The sequence below is a fragment of the Nipponia nippon genome, unplaced genomic scaffold (assembly GCF_047370975.1).
Source record: "Nipponia nippon isolate SJK-2023a ecotype South Korea unplaced genomic scaffold, ASM4737097v1 scaffold_11, whole genome shotgun sequence".
NCBI lineage: Eukaryota > Metazoa > Chordata > Aves > Pelecaniformes > Threskiornithidae > Nipponia > Nipponia nippon.
Window position 1 is genome coordinate 28,528,555 of NW_028262302.1, and position 24,302 is coordinate 28,552,856.

A 24,302-nucleotide genomic window follows, 5' to 3' on the forward strand; every position below is an offset into this window, starting at 1 on the left:
GACTTTTACGAAGCAAGTCTTCAAAGGAAATTCTCGGCTTGTTCTGGTGCTGGAGCCTTTGCGCAGGCACAAACCCCAGCCCCACAACCAGAGGGGCGCGATCGCCTGCGGCCGTGGACACAAGCCCAGGGCCACTGGGACAGCCAGAGCACGGCACGGTCTGAGGCCAGCACGTCTCGGGGCCAGGCTGAAGCTAGAGCTGCCGTGAGGCCAAGGCACCCCCTTTTCTTAGGGCTGTTCTCCTCTGGGCTTCTCCCGGATGGGCTCTGCGGATGGAAGATCAAAGTGGTTCAAGCCCTGACTCTGAACTAATTGTTTAAAACCAGCTGCTGATTTATGCTAGGCCCAAATGACTGAGGTGGATTTTCTTGGCTCTCATAGTTTTAATTAATTCTGAATTTCCACTGATTTAAAGTGGATGATTTGAATTCCAGGATATCTCCACCATCTACATAGCTCCAGGCCCTCATTAGAGTTAATGAAAAGATGAGTGCAAGTGAGGAGCAGGTGATGGTGTACCCAGCTTAGAGCATTGTAAACCAAATGAAGGAGGGTGGAAGCTTGGTTTTGTGGCTGCCTGACGCTGCCTCTGCTGGGAGGAGCCCAGCTCCACAGCATCCCTTCAGCTCGGAAGGGCTCTTTGTTCCCTACCCGAGGTGACATTCCCAACCTTGGCAGGCTACCGCAGCTCTGGTGGGAGAGAGGTGCTGTCACCTGCTGCGTCACAGCCGGCCGGGCTGTCAGGAATTCTTCCTCTGGAGGAAGACTGGGCTCAGCCTAGTCTTTCACACAAGGAAAGGGTTGTGGGTGTAAACAGGAATACCTCTGCAAGGCGCAGGCAGGTGCTGTAGAGCTGATACAAGCCAGGCTGGGGACTTACAAACTAGGTTCGGACGTGCCCCGGCCAGCTGGAAGAACACCCAGTACGCAGGTATACGGATTTTAAACTGTCCGAGTTCACAGGAAGCAGGACAACGCCACAAAGAACAGCATTTAACAGCAACAGGTGCTATTAAAACACATTACCCATCTCCTAAACTGAAGAAGCCCTGTTAATTTATCTACGGTACAACTGGCTCAACAGAAAAGATGTCCCAGGGAATAAATGTCAGAAATGCACCATGACAACTACCAGCTTCTCCGGGGGTTCAGCGTTACCTCCTTGGGATTTCATTTTTTGGCTAACAGCTGTCCCCCCGTGAGGAAGAGATCTCCAGCTCCTTCGCTCTGCTTCCCCTGAGCTGGCAAAGGGAGCTGCAGCACCTTAACGTAGAGCTGTGGGTCCCCAACGATCTGGGCGCTGCAGCTTTGTGTCTGAACCTGGGGAAGGGGAAAAAAAACCCCACAATTCAACCTCTGCTGCTACTCTGAGGCCACAGCTACCAGTTACCACCTTGGGTTTAACCCCAGGAAGCAAACAGTAACTGAAACACCTACTGACAGTAAGCTAAATGAGACAGATGTCAAGAAGTTCTAAATAAAAGGCTTAATAACAGATAGATGAGGAAAACTAATCTCAAAATCCCTTAGGATGCGAGAGGCTGTTATCAGGAAGGCAGCAGAGCAGAATGACTGTAGAAGGCAGCAGTGGGAGGTAATGGCACAAAAAACAAATAGATTGGTGGAAAATCCTTAGTCATGAAGCTTGTTCGTTTGTGAAACAGCCTCCCCAGGGAAGCACCAGGACCCCAGCGAGAGACCAGACCCAGACGCCACATGAACAAGGCAGGGGCTGGGCAGATGAGTCAGGAGCGTTCTTCCATCTGTTTCATCTCTGCCCCTTCCCGAGGGAGCTGACACAGAGCCATTTCACACAGGAGTTCTGGTTTCCATCCCGGTTTCATCAGCAGCTTGTAGCTGGCAGCATCTGGTGAGCGGGGCAAGAGCCAGACATCCACACCCCGCACCGTAACCATGCGGTAGCCTCGCGGGGTAGGTGGCGAAACACCCGAGAAGGCATTTCCCCGTGGCCCCGGAAGGTTTCTTTTCAAGGGAGTCAGTTAACAGCACATAAGAAACCTTACAACTGCAAAACCAGCACTGCGTGCTTCGCCGGTCAGCTTAACACCGACAAGTTGTAGTTCTTAAGGAGCTAACAGTAACACTTCCTTTTTTCCAGCTGAAAATTTCCTAACTAAAGCATCATCCGTTTCTTAAAGATTTTTTTCTGAAGGAGTTGCACTGCTCCATCACCGACGTAGGTGGCAGAAGCCCGACAGCAGTGAAGGGAAAACGCTGCCGAAGGCTGGTTCGGCTCCACCGGCGCTGTGAAGCCTCCCCGTACGCAGCGCTCCACAGCCCTCCCATGCCACAGGAGAAGAGGTTAGGAGCTGTGAAGCCTCGCCCAGGTGTCCTGGCTAGTCCTGCCAGTGACTAAGCAAAGATCAGCAAGTCCCAGGCGTGGTCAACTTGCCTTGAATACACAAAGTGAGGCAGAACTCCTACAAAGCAAACAGGCTCCTACAAAGTAAACAAGCTGCTGGACGATCCTCCGGCAAAAGGCAGCATCAGAAGAGATCCTCGCACTACAACATGGCTTCGCGGTTCAGATTCATGCCTTCAAGTTCAAAGACATCTGCCCTCGGCGAGCCCCCTCGGCGCAGGGTGCTCGTTCTGAGGCTGACGTTCGCACGCAGCCCTACCGGTATGGGGAGAGCGCTGGATGCTCAGATCCCCAAGTGCCTTTTATATTGATTCAACTCTATTAAGCCCACCTCTTCCCCGTTAAAATATAGTCTAATTACAAGCTCACATTTTCCAAATACACAAGTTCTTCTAACAGCTGCGTAATTTGCTCAGTCACCACAGTGCTCTAAAGGAGCCGTCCTTTCATTCGTATCCTGCATGCGACAGAGGGATCGGCAAATAAAGCAAATAAAGAGAACTGAGGCCGGACTTGCACAGCCAGCGGTTATCGCAGTGCTTTGAGAGGGGAGAGGAGTTAAAGCTGCACAAACGGCCTTGGCAATTCCCAATTTGAAAACTTTAAAGCACTGATAAAGTGCGTGGCCTTAATTGACTCTAATGCTTCAGAAGAGCTGAGGTGAATCCTTGAGGCGTTCGTACTACTGTGGCCGGTGCTTTGGGCCTCAGCTTGCACACACCAACCCCATTTCTACCTCAAATGATGCAACTACTGCCTTACAACGGGAACTCCTCCTTCAATACCAGTTTGAAGTTGCACTGCTCTAGTAGACAGATGGGCCATACTGGCTTGTTCAGCTTAAATCAACCTGTAACTAATTTAACAAGCCGCTTTTTAATGCTAGCTAAAAGAATTCAGCCTGGATGCGTGTAAAATTGGTAGCTGCCCTCTGTATTAATTCAGCACATGACTATTTTATTAAGTAATTAATCGGTACTCTGTTAAATTTAACTTGCAGAAATCAAGGGGAGATTTTTAGGACAGTATTTTGCCTTCAATTGGTCTCAGAATGTCAGTGTCAAAATAATGCAGGATATAATGAGGTTTTGTAACGAGGTTAAGAGCAAAATACCGATTAGATCACTGCTGTTGCTCAACTGCCAGCAGTAGTGCAGAGTGCAGTTCATAAAGCGCGTTTCTACAAGCATGACCATAACATATACTGAGAACAAGGTGAGTTTTAGCAAACTTTTTCTTTACTAAAGTCTCTTGTTATAAATTACACAAATAACTTTATAAACAAATCCCCCCAGCTTGCATTTTGTTTAAAGTAATAACTTTATATCATACAAATAAAGAAATTTCAAGTATGAAAAGTGCATTATTGCAATAATACCTCTTTGCAAGTCCAAAAATCTTGGTTTAGAATAAAACTGTAAAGTGTAAAAAAGGAGTAAAACAATCAGTGCCATCTATTCATTCAAGAAGTCCAACATCTTAAAAATGATGCTTAGTGTGTTGCAGAGGCAGATTTACATCTGAAAGCAACATGTAATTGAGAAGAAGCTATGTGTGTGTTCATCGTTTTGCGTTATTAAGTCTTTTTCCCTAGTTTTCTTCACCTTTCTTGGCAGGAATTCGCAATACCGACAGTGCTCGTCCGCAGCTATCATCCGTTCTGTGCTGCCGCCACTTGCATGGATCCGAGTTCGTCATCCTCTTCATGCATTCGCTTTAAACTTCCTGCAAAAGGCAAGAGGAAGGAGGACACATCGGAAAAGATCAGCTGGAACAACACAGAGCTGTGAGCGGGACGACAGGGCAGGCGTTATTTCCTCCTTGCAGAGACTCTGCCCTTTGAAGACCTACAGCTTTGGGACAGCCGGTTGCTGAAGGCACTCTTCTTCCCTCGCACTTCTCCACACGGATAAGAAATTTCCTAGAATCCACCATTTTTTGCACTCCCTTTACGTCTTCCCCCCAGACTCCATTTTCTCTGGCCTTTACAAAGGGTTGCTACTGGCACACCTCTCTGGGATTAAGGTAACATTTTTTACACACCCTAATCCCCTGTTACCTGCTTAAAGGCACAGCAAAGCTTTTTTTTTTTTTTTTCCAGAGCATCTGCCTTAATTTTAAGGGTACCAACTACATCATGAACCTTGGCTGCTTTCAACCTGTCACTCTTGATTCCTCTAGGGAATTCGGGGTTTTTGAAGGACAGGGAGGGGCAGGGCCCTTCTCCAGTATGGTATGGAAGTGCAGGCAACACCACAGGGAAGTTCAACCACAGGAGAACAGAATATTTAAGTGCTGCATACTTAAGTTTGAACACAGCCTTCACAAAAGTCCGAGATTCACTGCTGCTGGGGGTTTACTTAGGGAGGGCAAAAGCCACCTCACAACACCAGGGAAGACAGGCGGCATCGCACGCAACAGGAGAGGCTTCTGACCTGTACTACCAGGTGGAACTGAGAGGGATCTCTCCAGCTGCAGCGGCGACATCATCTGGATGGTTAATTTTGCTAGATAGATGGCTTCATATTCCTGAAAAAGTTTAATAATACATATTGCTATTAGTTTGGCATAACGCTTTGTAAGGATGAGAAGGACTAATTCAGAGAGTTCACCAGGACGGACTAGAGAGTATCTTACAGTCAGGCAGAGATTTTAAAGGAGGAGAGTTCTTTGTTGCTGTGACGTGAATGACAACTATCAGGAAGGCAGAGTGAAAGAAAACTTAAAGGATGACAAAAAACGGCTTTAGGGAACAGAGTAAAAACTTTCATTAAAAAAAATATTCTGCAAGAATGTTCAGAGAACGCGCTGTGTCCAGAAGGCAACTCAGACAGCAGGAACAAACCAAACTTAGAATACGGGAGCTTCAGAGATTTGTTACAAGGACGAACCATACATGGCCTTGAAGTTGTGTTCGAGTGACCCGTCACGCTTTCAGTGCTACACAACAACTCCTCGCAGGAGTTACTTTAAGAAAGAAGGAAAAAAAACCAAAACCCCAGACTCAGGAGATATTCAATCATCTTGCTGCCAGCCACCTGAGTAATAGCAGAGACACTGCAAATCTCTTTCAACGTACTGCCCTGATGTTTGCCCACCAGTCACCTGGAATACGATAAAGCAACTTCACGATACCGCTGTTTGCTGCTTCAGACGCGTGAATTTCAGCACCTATGAATGCAAGTGTCAAGAAGCATCGCTGATGCGTGCCACGATGCGCACTTTGCAGCGTCCTCAGCCACCACCTAAGCTGTTCCAGAGCCTCTTAGTCACTGCACAAAACAGGATTTTTATTTCTCCTCCACTCCTGGATTTGCTTTGTCTAAAGCTTAAGTTTCACAAACTAGGGTACCCAAGCTCTACTATAGCTTCTGACATTTACTTGAAGCATACTTTTACAGTAAATGTTAAGCCTAAGTAGAAACAGCTGTTTTGCAGGAAGATGATTCATCAAATGGCTTTTGAGTTACAACCAGGGGGAGGGAAAAAAAAAGTCACCTGAAGTTGATGGACAAATCCAGCATTAGGATTAATACAGAATCTTCTTTCTTGAACATAAGTAAATGCATCCCTTAAAAAGAAAAGGAGAGAGAAAATACTTCAGCAGAAAACAGGCTATGACAAAAGTCTCTGTGGTTTCAGGGGTCTTCCTTCCGATTATCAGCTCTTAGGAAATCCACAACCTCTAAACACTCCTCAGAACTGGTTTGTATAGCTGGAATTGTTTGGGCAAAATAGGAAGCAGTAGTTGTAAAACACTGTTTGACCACCTCCAGTCTTCAGCTTGCTGGCCTGTTTTCAAGACACTACTTAGAACAGCCTCTTGGGGCCTCTCCTACAGCTTTACAGCGAGGCATCAATCTGTGTAGGCTGGTATCCTGTTCCCATTAGCAGCAGGTACCTACTGCTTCTTAAAGAAAGGGTGGAAACAAGCCTGCAGTAAAGTGAAATGGAATGATCTGCCCCAGGCAAAGTCTTCACTCAATCTCAGTAGGTAACAACTGGCTTATGCGTCAATACACGACTGTTTACGTTCCCTCCAAAGTTATTCACTTACACCACTTGAATTTGAAAATGAATACCTACAGACCTATCAGACTTCTTATCTGTACTAAAGTACTCTCTCCCTTCAGCCTTTTCAGGCAAATGGTTAACTACACGACCACGCTCTGTTCTTACCTGTACTTCACCCCAAACGTTTCCATTATGTATGCAATAACTAAGGCAGCACTGAAAAGAAAAAAAAAAAAAAATAAAATATATTTCCATTGTTTAAAAAAAATTAATAAGCAGGATGGATAGTTTCTTACCTTCTAGAAATCCCTGCATTTCCATGGACAAGAACTTTTCCTAAGAAGGAAAAAAAAAAAACCCAAAAACAAAACAGCAAACCATACTTGTATAGACTGAAGAAAATTCTTTGAAATGTAGTTTTTCCTTGTTATCAAGAACAACACAGTAGCAAGGTGCATCCTAAGAATAATAGGTGTGTCTTACTTCTCTCTAGATTACTAACTACACTCTGTCCCTTACTGCCCTGGGATACAGAAGCATGGATTCCTGCTCCCCTGAGGATTTTGAGTAACAGAATCCGCATTCCAGGACCACAATGCAGATTTAAAGCCCTACATTAGAGAGGGGACAAAAAAACCTCTCATGCATAGAACACAGTTGTCTTTAAAGTGAGGAAGAAAAACCCCCAAAGCCACAAGCAGATATACAGAGAGGTTTGTTTTCCAGTCGGAGGCAAAAGGAAAGAAAAACACTTTGCTCTACACTTGTATAATATAGTTCAAGTCAAGCACAATAAAACCCCAAATTTAAGAAAACCTCATACTTAAAAGCTTCTAACACATACCACTAAGTTAGTGGTAAAGCTTTAACAATAATGCATTAATAAATGAAGGAAAAAAGTTAATATGGTTTTACCTCCACTTTGTAAACTTCCATCAATAAATTCTTTAGTCTAAAAAGAAAAAAAAATTACATGGCTCAAAGTTTCACATTATTTTAGATGTTACCACTACTTGCATTTAAGTTTGGTAGAATTTTTCTATCGGTCTTTATATACAGTGATAATAATGCACTCTGTTTATAGAGACTTTGATATCACTTCAACTGGACATTTATATTTCTTTTGTACTTTTAACTATCCGTAAAATCATCAGTGAAAAACTAGTGTGAAGCCAGAAACAAAAATGCATAAGAATCCAGTATGCGTGCCTTTTACAACCATTATGTCACACGTTATGCCACTGTAATAAAAAAGTAACTTCCAAACATCTTTGCTTAACAGTGTGGGGGGAGGGAAAAAACCAAACAAAAAACCACAGGCATCACCACCGACATGGCCTGGAGCACACCACGACACCTGTGTCTTCCTAGGAGTTCTCCAATGATATTCGCAGTTATAAAAGTAGGTCTAATCAATCTATAAGGCGAGATGTGATGTAGCGAGGTCTGTGGAATACTGCCAGGTTGAAACAGCTGATTAGATGAAAAGCAAAAGCTAAATAATTTACTGGGGGGGAAAACTCAGACTAGACTCTTAAAATATACCAGCACAGAGCTGCTAAGATGTCAGCAGCTGCGAGATCTGCGAAGGATGTTGTTTGATCAAATGGCATTTACTTCAGAAAAGGTGCAAGCCATCAACCGGTTTGCCGCCTTCTGCAAAAACATGACCACCGCTGCCATACACAGGGAAGCCAGAAGAGCTTTTTGGTGGTAGGTTGGGTTTTTTTGGGTGGGGGAAGGAACAAAACACTTTTGCTCTGTTGCAAACTAACCTAAAATAAGGATACAAACCCATAGCACAAAACTACGGGTTTATTCTATTTCCAAATGTCAGTATCTAATGGGCACTGTTTAACTAAAGTTACTTTTTAATTCCTCTACAGCATTTTGAAACATGCTTACTGTAAACCTTAGTTACACCAACTAGTTACTGTTTTCTGTTGAATTTGTTTTACTATTTGATACAAGAAATGTAAACACTCTTGGGCTCAAGTTTCCTACAGGCCACGGGTTTCCAAAATAACTAGCATTCTCCCGTGACCTGTTTTCTTTTTGTTTTGAGACCAGTTTTTTTTTTTTTTTTGAGACCATAGTAAGATATATCTCTCACAACTCTGCCTCAGTTTCTCTATTGTAAAAAGGAGTTAATCACGCTTACTCAAGTGGCAATAATAAGGTCATTTAAGAGTTCTCGGCCCCTCCAGGTGCCTCAGGCTGGGCATCCCAAATCTTGGTATCTGTTAGTTCAGAAAACTCTCCTAATCCATTCACATTAACACACAAATACTTACCATAGGGAAAAATCGTATTATATTCTCGACTGGATTATCTGCAATATCCAAGACTAAATACCTACAATGAAAACAGTTGCTGTGAGTACACAATAACACCGAGTTGCTGCTACCTGTATACCTGCAGCTGATTCAACCCTGCTCCAAGACTCAAACCTGCCGAAAGAAGCCAGCACGACGCTCCCGGCTTTACTTTCTGGTCTGAGAAGACAAACGAGCAACCTCTGGAGCTGTGCTTCCAAGGAAGGCAGTGAGGAACGTTCTCCAGCATCCCCTGACAAAACCACCTCTCGGAGTGCAGAAATTCACAAGTGCTACGCTACCAGCAACTCAACTTTGTTCGACAGCAGTGTACTACCTACGCACGTCCTCCCCATCAGTGTGTAAATGCGGGCCAGTGTTCTTTTTCTGGGGCTCTATGCAACTTTTTCAGAGGTACACACGTTCTGATGACGTTACCTCAAACGTTTTATTAGCAGGACAAACTGTACTCAGAACTAACAACTTTAAAACTGAAGACAGTCACTGTAAGCTCATGGATACTTCTTATTTGCGGTGTTATCTCTGTCTAGAGTTGGATGGATGAAAAAACTTCATGGCTTGGATTTAAGAGTCTTCCTACACCTTCCCACATTTTTCAAATACTTTTGATGATGTGAAAATATTTGGAAAGAACACTAACATGAAAAAACCCCGATCTCATTAATACAGAATAAGGTGTTTAAAAGTAAGATCTTTCATTGTGTGCAGTTCAGCATGTTATGATCATTTCTCACCTAAATAGCTGTTGGAAGTTTGGTTTAATAAAATTTGCTTCGATGTTTTGCCGTATGCATATTACATGGGTTATGCCATGTTTCTGAAGTATAGGTAGCTGCGGAAAAAGAAAAAAAAAAAACAGATTTTATTTTAAATTACTGAATCCATCTATTGCACAGTAATAAAAAGAAAAGCTACACTTAAATACACAATAGGGCTATATCATGTCCTCAAGGAAAATCCGAGCTAGCTTTCTAATGTTCAAAGCATAGCGTGAAAGATTTTGTCTTTCAAAAAGACAAAACACAACCATTAGGAGCTGCAAGAAAAAGCATTCCTAACAATGACAAAAGGAATAAGCAATAAAGAAGGCATTCAATGAACTTGTTTGTCTCTGCCCACCTTTCACTTTCCCTGAAACCGCAAGTCCCTACACGATGCGGTAATTTTCAGCTAGAACTGGATTCTTGCTGGAATCAGACCATTGAAAGTAAGATCATTTAAACTATGAGGGAAGCCTGCAGATGCAAGCTTTGCCGTAGAAGTGCTTGACTTCATTGTGGATGCAATTTACCTTACTTTACTGCAGATGTGCGAGTTCCCACTTCTGATTTGTATTGCAACACTTTAGCAAAGGCAATAGATTGCCTAATCAGTAATGTGCAAGTCTCAAATGTTTTACCTTTTTCTAAGAAAAATTATATTCAACCTTAAGACTCCATTTTAATACCAAAAGCTCACACATGAATGCTCACTGCAATTAGTGTGCAAGCCACTTCAAACTCGCATTTTTCTCTGGTTTGTAAGGCGCAGGTAAAGCTGTCTAGCTGAATTGAGAGAGCATGCACGTGCGTGTGTACGAACGCATGCAGAACTTCGAGCCACGTGAAAATCATCAAGGCTCTGTTTCGTTTTTCTCCTGAACCAACCCTTTAGCTCACAAGATTGTTAAGGAAAATGCAGCCTTGTAAGTGACAACTGCCCCAGCGTGTGGCTGAGGTGGTAGTTCAGATTCACCCTGCAAAGGGGAGGCATGAGACTGGCCCCAGTCAGATAATCCTGCAGGCTAAAAGGACCATAAATGCACCATGTATTACTTCTACTCTGGCATCTTCATGTTCCAGTTCAGGATTGCAACCAGATTTACATCAATATAGATAACACTTGAACATATCGCCACAGTAACAAATCACCACAGCAAAGTCTGCTTATGAGCTACTACTCTGAATATCATACCTTGCTTTTCATAGCTGAAGAATATGGGCCTAAAAATAACCCAGGTAAAATTTCCTAGGGGGGACAAAAAAACAGACATTTAATATCAACTCAAAATTATTTGAAATAATACATTGCGTTCAACTCAAACTATGGCCACGAAAACAAGTAACTTACATACTAGTGAGAGATGTGCTATCAAGTGCCATTTATAACAGGACAAGGGAAAAAAAAAATCGGTTTGGCAAAATAAAAGAAACATGATCTTTGTGCAGGAGATCTTGTTTTGGAACAGGAATCAAGTCCTTTATTTGGATTAAGTCCCAGTTTGATTACTACATCTTACCCAGCCCCAGATCAAATGAAGGGAGCTCTAATTTTGTATACAATCGTGTCTCGTAATTAATTTCAAATCGCTCTCATGGAAAAAGATACACACATGGTAAGTCTTCTAGCCTTGTCCTAGTAGTAGGAAAATATCAATTTTCAACCATTTATCTCCCCACCAATAAAGACACGTAGGTCTGTAGATCTTATCTTGTGCAAAGGTTTGGCTGATGTCATGGTAGGAAAATTTTAATTGTCCAGAGCTCCTACTTGAGAGCACTTACTTCCAACCAAATTTAAGTCAAAAAGCAAGGCTCCAATACATTTTTAGGAATCATCTCCCAAAAACATTCATGAATAACAAAAATATAGTATTTTGGGGATTCTGAAGAAAAGGACAAGATTACCTTTTTTAGCCCACCCGCACTCTAAGCCGGCAATCCTTGCACATCTCTCCCATGGTGCAGACTGATGCTTCGCCCCTAAAGACTGGTTTCGATACCAGCTCCTTTGTAGGGCACTTTCTTACTGAGTGCACCATGGGTTTTGATTCAAATGGTAACTGAAAACATCATACCTGCATCTCTCTCCTCATGGGATAGGTCCAATCCTTAAAATAAAACAAAAAATAATTATATAGGCACATACAGGGGAAAAACAAATTCAGATAGAGATCTTATGTAAAAGAATCAGTCTATTTTCTGCAGCTTGTAGAAGCTACCTGCTATGCAACAGGCACATTGCTTACGCTTACTGCTGACTCTCCACATGGATACCAGTAACGCTCGAGTGTGAGGAACGCTATTTTGAAAGCTAACGTGAAGAAACCTCAGTTACTCTACATCATCAGTGACGAAGCCTGTGCAGAACAGCCAGTGTTGTACATCCACACCTCAGCTTTCTGCTTAGAAGCTTCCCTCTAGAGCGGGGAGGAAAAAAAACAGCAAAAGGAAAAAAGCTTTCGAACATTCTGTACTAGCCACAGTAGTAGCAAAAAAATTCCTTTGACTGGTACATTCCTACAGCCACTGAAAAAACAGAAGATAACAAGTATAGCAGGTAACTCCCTTAAAATCTACACTGCCTCACCTAATACATTCAAACTAACTTTATTTTGAATATTCAGGCTTTAGCTTTAACAGTTCTAGAAACTGGTGTTCTCCATGAACACGGCAGGCCATTCAAGTGAACTTCCACTTTTCTCCATCCTAGACAGCTGCACTGGGAAGGATCCTTGCACAGTAAAGGCATACACTTGTGTTCAGCCACAAGGACACAATACTCCTCATCGGATAATTTAAACTACAGACCCTCAAGTTTATCATAGAATCACAGAATCGTTAAGGTTGGAAAAGACCCTTAAGATCATCGAGTCCAACCGTTACCCCAGCACTGCCAAGCCCACCACTAAACCATGGCCCTAAGCACCACATCTCCCCGGCTTTTAAATACCTCCAGGGATGGGGACTCAGCCCCTGCCCTGGGCAGCCTGGGCCAGTGAAGAACAACCTTTCCGTGAAGAAATTTTTCCTAATATCCAACCCAAACCTGCCCTGGCGCAGCTTGAGGCCGTTCCCTCTCGTCCCATCGCTTGTTACTGGGGAGAAGAGACCGACCCCCCCCCGGCTCCAGCCTCCTTTCAGGCAGTTGCAGAGAGCGATGAGGGCTCCCCTCAGCCTCCTCTTCTCCAGGCTGAGCCCCCCCAGCTCCCCCAGCCGCTCCTCCCCAGCCTTGGGCTCCAGCCCCTGCCCCAGCCTCGCTGCCCTGCTCTGCCCACACTCCAGCCCCTCCATGGCCGCCTTGGGCTGAGGGGCCCAGCGCTGAGCACAGCATTCGAGGGGCGGCCTCACCAGTGCCCAGCGCAGGGGCACCATCACCTCCCTGGTCCTGCTGGCCACACTGTTCCTGTTACAGGCCAGGATGATGCCATTGGCCCTCTTGGCCACCTGAGCACACTGCTGGCTCATGTTCAGGCGGCTGTCAACCAACACCCCCAGGGCCTTTTCCGCCAGGCAGCTCCCAGCCGCTCCTCCCCACGCCTGCAGCCTTGCATGGGGTTGTTGTGACCCAAGTGCAGGACCCTGCGCTGAGCCTGGTTGAATCTCACACAGTTGGCCCCGGCCCATCGCCCCAGCCTGGCCAGGTCCCTCTGCAGGGCCTTCCTATCCTCCAGCAGATCAAAACTTCCACCCAACTTGGTGTCACCTGCAAACTGACTGAGGGTGCACTCAACCCCCTCATCCAGAGTTTGTGAGGGTTCACCACCCGGGAACCAGCCCTTCCCAGCTGACTACTTACTATCATCCAACTGTATCAGAACCACCCAGAGCAAATGCCAGGATCAACATTTTCATCCTTTGCTCCATTTTACAGAACTGCCAAAGCTGAATAGAAAAATGCTCAGGCAGACTCTATTCCTGTCTTTCCTTCTTTACAACTCCCACTGTCCTCTATTAACAGGCTCTTACTCATTCTTTGACCCTCACACACGAAGGAGTGTATCTGAGATCACAGTTACCAGCTGGAGGGGAAAAAAAAAAAAAAAAAAAGGAATAGTCAAACATATCAAATCAGATAGACTGCATACATTTATTTACATAACTTTGTTGTTTGCTCCACACACACCGGCAGCTAAGAAAAAACTTTGCCATATGTCGTTCTTCTTATGTTCCAATCTCCTCAAAACTATGAGAAAGTTAAATTCTAAAAATTCCACCTCTGAAGTGAGGTCAGGATTACACCAAGAAAGATCCAGGCCCTTAAACTGTAGTGTTGTCCACCGTAGCACCTGCAGTTGTACCGGTAGCATCACTTTCACATTAACCCTCTTTTTACTAAGAAAACCAAGAAAAATCCAGTGCTTCCCCCAGACACACACACAGTTACACAGCGAGGTTTTGCTAGCTCTTGGTAGTGGAATTAGAAAGGATTTTGGTATCGGTAAACTTATTCTGCAAACCACTTGAATCAAATCTGGGACAGCATTTCTGAGAAAGCAAACAAACATTAAGCCACTCAAAACAATTCTTTGAATATTGCCTAAAATGGTAGTACAAACAGGGAAATAAAATGCACTGAAACGGTCTTTGCTAAAAGACAGAGAGGTAGCTAAACTATTTCTGCATGTTCCAGCTGTAACAATAAAAGCTCCTGATAGTAGAAAGTAGAAGTCTGGTGACAAAAGGACGATATTAAACAGAACTGTACCCTTTGAAGGTTGGCCTAAGAGTGTTTTCGCATAACCCTGTTGTCTCACTGCATATACAAAAAGCATAATTCACTCATCAAAAAGCAAGAAAATCCCAGTTTTGTCCAAGTATAAAAACAACCGTAAGAGTAATAAACTCTGAAAAGCTAAAGCTATACTGCAGGAACGTACAAGCGCTTAAGTGGGTTTATTACTCTATAGAATTCAAAAGTCTTAATGTGGAGCATAATGAAAACACAAATTTATCACTGCTTTGGTCAAAGGGACTTAACAATACATTACAAATCGTCCTTTCAAACGCATTAGAAGCGGGAAACGGTGTTAGTCCCAACAGCTGTAAGCTGTGCAAAATAAGCAGGCAAGAATTTAGCAATATACAGTCCAAAGAAAACCAAAGCCCAAAAGACAACAGACGCCACAGATGTTCTGAACAAGAAAAAAAAAAGTGTCAGTACTGGCTCCAGACATCAGTTTCAGTGTTCTTCAAGAAGCCAAAAAGATACAGTTTCCAATGGGACTTAGTTTGCAAAATAAACATCTGAAAGGTGATGTACAAAGAAAATATTTAATCTCAGACAAGTACACAAACTACTAGGAAGAGTGATTCTGGTGATTTCTTGACAGCCATTCAAGGCTTTTAAAACTAATAATGCAAGATTATTCAAATATTATGCAAAATTAAGTATTAACATAGACTGAACCCAAGCAGAGGTCTCATTTTAAGGAATTCATTCATCAACGATGTTTTCCACACTGTCTGAAGCACCCAGCAGACAAATAACAACTGAAAGTTCCTCTTTTTATCACACCAAATACAGGAATTTTGCTAAGAAAGCTACTGATGATGCCAGAGCTGGATCGAGTAGCAGCACTCCTTGCTGCGAAGTTTTTGGTAAGTTCTACAGGATCGGTGACGACTCACTGGAAGACATGATCTTCAATACTCGCAAGACACAAAAGTGAAGAGAAGGAATGCAAAAAATAACGCCCATAACTCCAAAGTTTTAAAAAGGAGCCGCTCACCCCTGACAGATCTGCCCAAACTGGACGGTGATTCACTGACGGACAAGTTTACAAGATACCTCAGCCGTTGTGCTGAGGGTGTTCACAGCACGTATCTGCTGTATTCTGTATTCGCACAAATGACACGCCAGGGACTATCGAAAGCACTTCAACTACTATCCCAGAATGGAGCGACCAGCAGGAGAAAAGGGAATAAAGCACGTTTCAAAGCCCTCCCTTCCCCATCTATGACCAGTCTCTAGCCGAAATAAATTGATTATATGAATGAATAGGCAAGACTTGTCTACACCACAAAGAGCTTCTTGGTAACCAATATCCAAGCTACACCAAGAGTTACTCTGCCAACAGTTATGGTTATTTTGTCAATATTTTGCCATAGCTATACTTGTTCCTCTTTAGAGGAACAGTTTAATGGCAAAAAACCTGACACCTTACACTGATATGTGCAAATGCACGTGGACTTTTTCCCCAAAAGAGTGACCTTGGCTAGCACTTAATATAAAATTCGTATTATGAATTTTCTAATTAGTTTAACAGCCCTGACGTTGAGACTTGCATATGCTTAAGATCTGCACAAAAGCAAAGACTGGGGTTTTTAAACACAGCACCACAACATACCTTAGGCAATCTGCGTGTGCCTCGCTAGAAGGAATGTAGTGAAATGGATATATAAGTGACATTGTTTAACTGGTCCCTAACCGACAGTTTAAGTCTGAAGACCCATCTAATTTTCACATATAAAAGGTATATCCTAGTCAGTCTTTGCTGAAGCGCAGCTTTGGTTGAAAGGCAATCTGCAGTACCGCACTTTCATTATTATGGTTAAACTCCTGCTGCCTTATAATTAGCAAAGCCTGCAGACCACAGGCTGCCTGAGATGAAGGGAGAAGCTCTCAAAGGTGCTGAAAAGAAAACCAGTAAAATAAATCAAATCAGTAGTTTAAAGAAGGAGAATCCAACATCAAGAAGTATCTTTTCTAGATTTTAGCTGCTGCCCCTTATCTGCTCAGCATCACCGGCCATCAGCCACCACCTGCAATGACTCTCCCTGCTTTCAAGACCATTACTCACGTCCTTTTGAAAAGCTGCACGCAACTCCCAGTAACACCTTCCTGACCGCTCCGGGTTTCCGACCCCTTTTCCAACACTCAGATAGCTCTTTTGTTGTCGATTAATGGCATCACTTACCTCTCTGCACAGATTTCTCTCCCCATTGCAATTTATCACAGCAAGACTTCTGCATGATTGATCATTCCTCATGTACCTCAAAAACCTAGGGCTGTCAGAATCCTCTTGCCTAAATTTGTTTCCCTGTCTAGTGGAATATTCATATAAGCTATAACACTCAAAAGTCTCTCCTCCAAACCTGGTACAACATTCTTCCACAAGCTGTGAAATCAAAGCTGAAGACAACTGTTACGGCAATGACAGCCACACATTCTGCTGACCTGCTGCAATTCCTTCATCTGCTCTGGCTAGAACTTTGTACTGCTCTGCAGAGGAAATTAAAATTACAGCTAAACAGTGTTATATCAGAACAGTCGGAGGGCATGATTATATTAATTGCCAACACTGCTATCACCCCGCCTTCGCAGGCTACAGCTTGGATTGTGGATGGGTCCTGATCCCTTAACGATCACCCTGACACAAAAAAATATTTTAATATTACTGAAACCTCTCTCATGTCTATCACTGTGAAACATTCTACTTTAAGGGCCTCAAAATTAGCTATGAACAAGAATGAAATGGAAGGCTGTGTCTTCAGTTTGAGTCATGCTTCATGTTCTTGGACAGTTATTCCAGTTAGAAGTTTTTATATATATATATATTTATATATATATATATATGTATATTTTTTTCTATATATAGAGAGAATAGAATTCTTTCAGTTGGAAGGGACTTACAACAGTCATTTAGTCCAACTGCCTGACCACTTCAGGGCTAAATATATATATACACACGTATTTTTTTTTCCCCAGGTAGAAGTCCTAGTGCAAGTATATAAAACACAAAAAATTAAACCTGGTCCTTTTGTTCACTCAAGATGTGGGCATGCCACCACCAAGAACAGAGCTACACTGACAGGGTTAGGGCAGGCTCTGACAGTACTGCTAACCCAAAGCAGCAGCTGGTTAAAGGATGAGGTTACATTCCCACCCTTGCACAGTTGTTTAATTCTACGGTCACCACACTCAGGAAACTATAATGCCCCAAACTAACAGCTTTTTTAGCAAAGCCGGTTGTCTACCAAGTATGCTCCCTGCTCCACGTCACCACAGGTCAGATAAGCATCGGGACAAAAACGGTGACAACGCTGGATGGTTGGCAGGACGGGTAAAGCCACTTTTTAGCGAAAGCAGCTATTAGATGGGCTTTGCTGTAACGGCACCGACCCCCTCGGTCACAGATCCCACTTCGGGCAGTCTCAGCAACGGTAAACATGGGCTGGGAAGCCGTGTTTAACAGCGTTTTCTGTGTATTTGTATAGAGTCCTCGGACAATGGGAGTCCTCATCGTACAGACGTTTTTTGCTTTTGAAAATACAAAGGAATACAAAAGCAGGAAGGTGGAGAGAAAAAACAATAGCAGGTGGGAATGACAGAGCACGGAGAGGAAGGAAGAGGGGTACACCGGGAAAATAAAGGTTATTTTCGCAAAGAGAAACACCAGCCATGGAAAAGGCTAAAAGGTAGGCTAAGGCAACTAAATGGAAAGTAGAAACATAATACAGATAAGAAACATTTGTTTCTTATCTGTCCCATTCTGTAATGTTGGTCCAAAAGATACATCTACTGGCTCGTTAAACACCAATTAGCACACAGGATCATCAGCACTGGCTTTTATTAAAGCACAGCAAAGGAGTAAAGGCAGAATTCTTCAGCTTATATGAAGCACGTAGCCAAGTGGCAGGACTGCCACGCTTTTTGTATTATTTTCTTTTTAAATAGACTTGCACGGAAGCTGAGACTCGTCTGAATTTTTTCTAGTACTTCTCCTGCATTCACCCCACAGCAATTCTACCCACTATAATAAAAGGTCTCGATGATTCACTTTTTACGAAGAATCTGTAGAATGCGTACTAACAAATAAGTTTTACCAGCAACTAGTAAATGAAAAATTCTATTCAGATTATTATTAGAATTGTTTATAATGGTGCAAGTATGTCTTTTTTCATGCCTTGTTTTTCTTTTTTTTCTCCTCTTTTTTATTTTACCTACGGCCTATTGAGTTGGGCTATATGGAGACAGCCCAGGACCGTACAGGTCTCTCTACAATCCTCCTTTAGGTAAAACCCCCATGCTTTAAATCCCCAGTTCTACAAGCGGCTCCAGTTGTGAGCCCCCTCCCCGTCTGCGCGGATGCCTATGCGCTTCAGCGGGCTCCCCGCGGGTGCAAGGCATAAATTCATCGCGGCCAACGAGACTGCTCAGCCTCCGCTGCCACGGCGCGCTTTTTGATATATGCAAAGTCGTCTGGTGGTATCCCACAGAGTTAGGATCAAAATCTGTCACCTGATTTACATTTCCCAGCATGACATAGCATTTGTTTTAAATTTCTTTTGCTCTGTTATGTGGGCAGGTAAAATAAATATTATAATACAGGCTTCCTACTTATTTTAAAGAGTCTGCAGAGGAAGGCAATCGCTTTATGTTTGTTAAGGGGGTTATGTGTGTTTCCTATCAAAAGTAAGAATAAAAAAGCTTAAGCAATTTGTTCCACCTTTAGATGGACTGCACTACTGCATAGTTTAAAAAGGAGTCAAAAATACATTAGCATTTTAGACTAAATATAGCTGTCAAGAAACGTACATTTCTTCAAAAATCATGCGCTAAAGAAAGCTCAGTTTTTACATGCATAATAAAAAGGCAAATATGACTGCTTAGTTAATAAGCTGATAGTTCTATTACAAGAACCATGGAGAGTCCTAAAAAAATTCTAAATACATCATGCATACTAGTTTACTCAGCCTGCTTGCAAGCAAATATGTTTTAACAAAGAAATGAACTGGTAATTATTGCTGTGTTCCCATTACATATATCCTACCGCTATTTTTTTTTGTTGTTGTTTAAAATTTAATGGGAAAATAATTTCCATTAAATTCCTTGAATTATTCCAGTCCTTATTTACCATCTTTCCAAAAGCGCTAAGATGTCTCAGTGCTAACGTGCCAGCGTGCCCTGTTATTAACGTGACCCTCTTTTAACAGATCTTTAGCCATACGTGTTTATACTGGGGAAAAAAAACAAACAAACCCTCAGTACTTCTCAAATTTAAGTAAGTTTGTGATCTTATCTTGGAAAATATGCCAATTTTAGAAAAAGCCATATAAATCTAAGCTTAGCAATGGTTTCCATGCCATGTACGATCACTATTACTCATAAGACTTGGACATATTCACTATCACCAATCTGTAAAAGAACACGTACAGCTTACAGACATTGATAGCGTATACCAGAAAAGCTTTGCGAGAATAGGGAGTTACATGTTGAATATCCCCAAATTAAAAGTAGAAAACACTCAGGTGGCATAAGGACCTGTAAAAAGGAGTTCAGCCTGTAACTGCCACAGGCTCACCAGTGAAAGACGGAAGCTAGTTTATCCCAGACTTCATTAGCTCATCTTGCAGAACTGGACAATTCACCCCGACTGCAGCCAGCACACGAGAGCGGACTGGAGGCAGCACCACAAGCCAGCGCTGACACATGCTTGTACCGAAGCGTGGCAGACGTTTGCGAATACCTGTCTGTGCTTGACCTATAACAAGCACGGTTTCACCACCTGAATGAACTTTAAGTACACACAAACTGCAGGGGAAAAAAAAAAAAAAAAAAGGCGACACGTGTCACTAAGAGCCCTCAGAAGAACAAACTTCTGGTCCGTCAATTCCTGACGTGGTATCGGATTAGGAATGCAAAGGAGGCATAACTCTCTCCAGCAGGTAAATATCACCAGCATTTCTGAACGTGGCATTTCACAAGCTCCATTAGCGAAGGTCAGTAGTTTAAAAATCCAGCAATTTTTAATACTAGTGACATCACAAACAACCTACAGGCCAGAAAAGTGACCTATTTATCTAGCGTACATTGCCGCAGTCTGCCCAAGTCAATCCAACCGCAGGCTGCCGTCACCCCCGCAGCAGCCAGCCTTGCCCGCTCTCTGACTTTTCCTTCTGCCAGCACTGGGGAGTGTGAAGTTGTGCAGTCAACCAGATCAGCTCACCGATTTGGCTTTTTTTTTTTTTAATTATTATTATTTAAGCTGTCACATGGTTAGTAGTGTCAGCTGGGGGGTGGCAGTTAGATTGCCTTAAGATGACCACAAAGTTGCACTGACTCCCGAGCAGCCTACGCCAGGAAGTACACCAGGCATTCCCCGGGTTCTCTCTCCTCCGCTCCCCCCCCAGTATCTTGAAATCAAATCTACCGAGACAGCATTAAACCATACATAGCCAACTTCCTGAAATAATATTAGAGAGTACTTCTTGCTGAAGAACCTCCTCACAACAACACACAAGAGATGATCTTCAGCTTTCCATGAATAACTACATTTTGTGGACAGAATGATTTTTGTTTCCTTAGTTTGCTTTTCCAAAGCATCTTCTTAAGGATTGGGCTGAAGGCCCAAGGCTGAAGTCTCTTATGCTTTGCTTAACAAGAACTTTGACATTCTCACACTGGCTTATAACTTTTCTGTTCCCCCCAAGTACTCCAACTATAGTGTATTTACATCAAGTCAGACACAAATGTAAGGTCCTGAAAAAAAATTAACTTGCAGCTTTTAAAACCTGTCCTTGAAATTGTCCGCTATGGTCTTGCGGCATGTGGTGTTCTAACATTCTGTACATTACAATGTTGAGAGAGAGAGAGCACGAAAAAAGCAAAAACTAAAATCCACTCTGAAGGACACTGTATTATAATTTCAGTTTTCATCAGCTAAGAGTTGTTAGACTGGCAGCGACCTCTGTTTTTAAAACTATTTTAACTGCACACTCCTTTTTAGCCATTCTAGTAATAAACAGGTTTGAAAAGCCATCCAGGCTGATTTAGTTAACCATTTTCAGAAGTAACTGTAGATGACATGATTGGTTTCTCCAGAAAGAAAACATATTTAAAAACAAACAAATCATAAACCTCACAGAGTGGTATATGATTTGTGTTCAGATACAAACTGCTTACAACTTTCTGAAAGCAACCAAGAGGACTTGTAAACACCTCCATAGCTCTGAAGAGGGTATTAAATCTTGACAACAAAACTGAAAAAGACAAAAACATAGTAACTTCCATATTTCAGGTAACTTACCACAATAACAGCATTCAACAATAGCTCCATTGAAACAGAAACAAATGCTGATGTTTATGAAATATGCAACAGTCTATAGACCTCTGAAGAGCTCAGATCCTATCAGCTTCCCACACGAAGACGGGGACATTTTGCATTAAATACCTGACGCTATCAAAGCGGGACGCTGGGGGCTGTTTGTCACACACGAAAACACACCACCAGTATCCAGGGTGAGAAGGGAGAAGCTAAGCCAAGTCCAGAAATCAGACACCACGCTGACCCGACTCCTCGGACACCAGGCAGGGCGCAGTTTAGCCTTAACAGATATTGCCACCTGTCTTAGTTTGTAGAGAAGTCTTGGCTCTTGAACGCCGTAAAAATGCCTCCCCAATAGACTCACCAGAGTGCCAAATTGTTGCCTGAGTATCTAAGAGTTCGTAGACGCCAACTGTTTGGAAGGGGACAGGCAGGTACTCACTGCTAGCGGCTCACTACCTTTCTGCCTGTACAAAAAGAGGCAAGCAGGCGGCAGATGGAGGACTGGTGACCATACAAAGGGAGAGGGAACAGGCAGCGGAAAGAAAAAGGGCAGCTAACAGGCAGGCCATGACACGCTGAAGTGCAGAAGAGGGGACACCAGAGGAGAGCGAGCTGAGCGGGGGCCACCATCCGAGGGCAAAAGGCAAGGGAGCGGGCGAGACGAGCCGGAGGGGTCTGTGGCAGCAGGCAGGGCTGGCGAACGGCCCCGGGAGCGGGCAGGCGGGGAAAGGCCGGAGCACCCGAGGGGGACGGAGGTCCAGCGGAGAGGGCAGGGAGCAGAGGACAGCAGGCGGGACCGGAGGACGCGGCCGGTGGTCCCCAGGGGGGTGGCGGAGCGCCCGGCAGCGGGGCCTGCGGACGGGGCCGTCCCCAGTACGGGGCGGGGGTAGAGGACGGACCCGCGCCCCGGGGGGGACCGGCGGGGGCGGCCAGCGAGGCCTGGGCGCGGGGGAAAGGGGACGGGAGACACCCCACGGGGCGGGGGTCCGGGCCCGCGGACCGGGGCGGGGAGGCCGGGACCATCCGCCCCACGCGGGGCCGGGCGGCTCTCCTCAGGCGGGGCCGAGCGGCGGCGGCTCCCCTGGCAGCTCCCCTCCGCCCCTCACCTCAGAGTCCTCTTTGGCCTGCGGCAGCGCGGGGAAGGCCGGCTTGGCGAGCTCCATGGCCGGGCGCTCTCCGGGCGGGGCAGGACCGGGCAGGGCGGCTATTTGGGCAGCGGGCCCGCGGGCTCCGGCTCGGGAGCGGCGGCAGCAGCAGGAGGAGGCGGAGGAGGCGGCGGCGCGCTCAGCCGCTCGCACCCGGCCGCCATGCTGCTGCTGCTACTGCTGTTGCTGCTGCTGCCTCTTCCCTCCTCCTCCTCCCGCCGCCGCCCGCCCCCGGGCTCCGCTCCAGCGGCGGCACCGCCTCCGCCTCCGCCCCAACCGCCGCTCCCGCCGCCGTGAGGCGCCAACCGGCGCCCGCTCCCCCCTCCTCCTCACGGGGGCCGTCCCCCGGCTGCGGGCGGGAAGCGCCGTCAGCTCCCCCAGTTCGTTAATTAACCATTAACCCCAATTAGAACTTCTTCAACAGGCCCTTTTCCCGCCACGGGTCCAGCTTCTCCCATCGATGCTCAGGCCCGAGGTGCCTCACACCTTGGGCGCGCTCCCCGCCATGTCGCGGCCATTAGCGCTTCCGAAGATGTTCTTCTTGTCGCCTTCCCCTCGCCCCGCCATTGCTTGCGGCCTCTTTTCTCCTCACACGCAGATCAAACCGCTTCCATTTTGGGGAGCAGGCACCCGCTTTGTCCGCCATCAGAAGGACGCTGCCTGCCTCAAATTTTAGCTGACGCCGCAAATGGGGTCGTTTCTGAACAGGTCCTCTTCGCGTGTGGGAGATGACACACCAGTCTTGGGGCAGGAACCTATTTTTCCACTTTTTGAAGTTCCCTGGTCCCATGCTCTGCTCAACTCTTTAAGATATCACCCCAAACTATTGAAACATTTTGCTCATTTCCCCCTTGAGAAACCTTCGACCATCGTGTTTCAGCAACCGTTCTTTCAGCACCGCAATTTCCTTCCAGTGGAAGATGAAAAATGCAACGGCGAAGGAGAAGGCAACACTAAAACTGCAGCTCCCACCTCCAGCTGGCGTCTGGAACAGGAACGGGTGTCAGTACCCTTAGCTTATGGCCTGAACTTCAAAAATGAGCTCTAAGCACTCCCAGGGCTTCAGGAAACGGTTTCCCACCTTTCACCCTCCTCCAAGGTACCGCCAGAAGCTCAGCTCACTCTTTACATCACTGCAGTGCTCAGAAACAGATTTTAATTTAATTTTCTAATTGTTCCAAGCCCACTGGCTGTAGCACCCAGACCTAGCAGCTTTCTACGAGCTGCACTCAAAAGGGTGTTAAACTAAAACTGACATTTGCATTGTGACACTCCTGGCACAATCACGATAGGAAGTTTTCGTACCAACCAGAAAAAAGGTCCGTAACAACCATTAGCCATATAAAGATGAAAATATTGTGGCCTGGCCTGTTTTAACCTTTTTACACCTTACGCTACCTGTTTTGTCTCACAGGCATAGGGAAAAGAATACAACCGTGGCTATTAAAACCACCAGGGAGATGCTGTTAAGCGGTGTGTTTCCTGGCAAATCTGGAGTTAATCTAATGTACTTGTCTGTCAGCTGAGCATGCCCAGCGTAATCCAATTAGGATAATTGGAAGTAGCCAGAAGTACAATCCAGTACGCTCCTGTCCCAGTCCAACCGAGGCGAG

At 44.7% G+C, this 24,302-nt stretch overlaps 1 protein-coding gene across 2 annotated transcripts; it reads right to left on the reverse strand.

The window, feature by feature from the left end:
* Nucleotides 1-1,868: 1,868 nt before the first annotated feature.
* Nucleotides 1,869-22,925, reverse strand: STYX (serine/threonine/tyrosine interacting protein). 2 transcript variants are annotated; one of them, XM_087746857.1, is made up of 11 exons: nucleotides 22,651-22,921; nucleotides 11,570-11,602; nucleotides 10,687-10,740; nucleotides 9,468-9,565; nucleotides 8,692-8,752; nucleotides 7,313-7,349; nucleotides 6,694-6,733; nucleotides 6,563-6,613; nucleotides 5,882-5,954; nucleotides 4,819-4,912; nucleotides 1,875-4,108 (listed from the first exon to the last, which is right to left on the reverse strand). In XM_087746857.1, exons 1-11 carry the CDS (start codon nucleotides 22,705-22,707, stop codon nucleotides 4,035-4,037), a joined length of 672 nt encoding a protein of 223 aa, XP_087602983.1. In that variant the 5' UTR covers nucleotides 22,708-22,921; the 3' UTR covers nucleotides 1,875-4,034. The 2 variants fall into 2 exon arrangements, with proteins under 2 accessions (XP_087602984.1, XP_087602983.1); XM_087746858.1 differs by lacking the exons at nucleotides 10,687-10,740; nucleotides 11,570-11,602 and having other exon boundaries at nucleotides 1,869-4,108; nucleotides 22,651-22,925.
* Nucleotides 22,926-24,302: the final 1,377 nt, after the last annotated feature.

Coding starts and splice junctions, on each gene's coding strand:
- STYX (XM_087746857.1), bottom strand. CDS start 22,707: ATGGAGCTCGCCAAGCCGGCCTTCCCCGCGCTGCCGCAGGCCAAAGAG. Junction 11,603..22,650: donor AGGCCAAAGAGGACTCTGAG/GTGAGGGGCGGA, acceptor TTTTATTTTAAG/GATTGGACCTATCCCATGAG. Junction 6,734..7,312: donor TGGAAGTTTACAAAGTGGAG/GTAAAACCATAT, acceptor TTTCCTTCTTAG/GAAAAGTTCTTGTCCATGGA.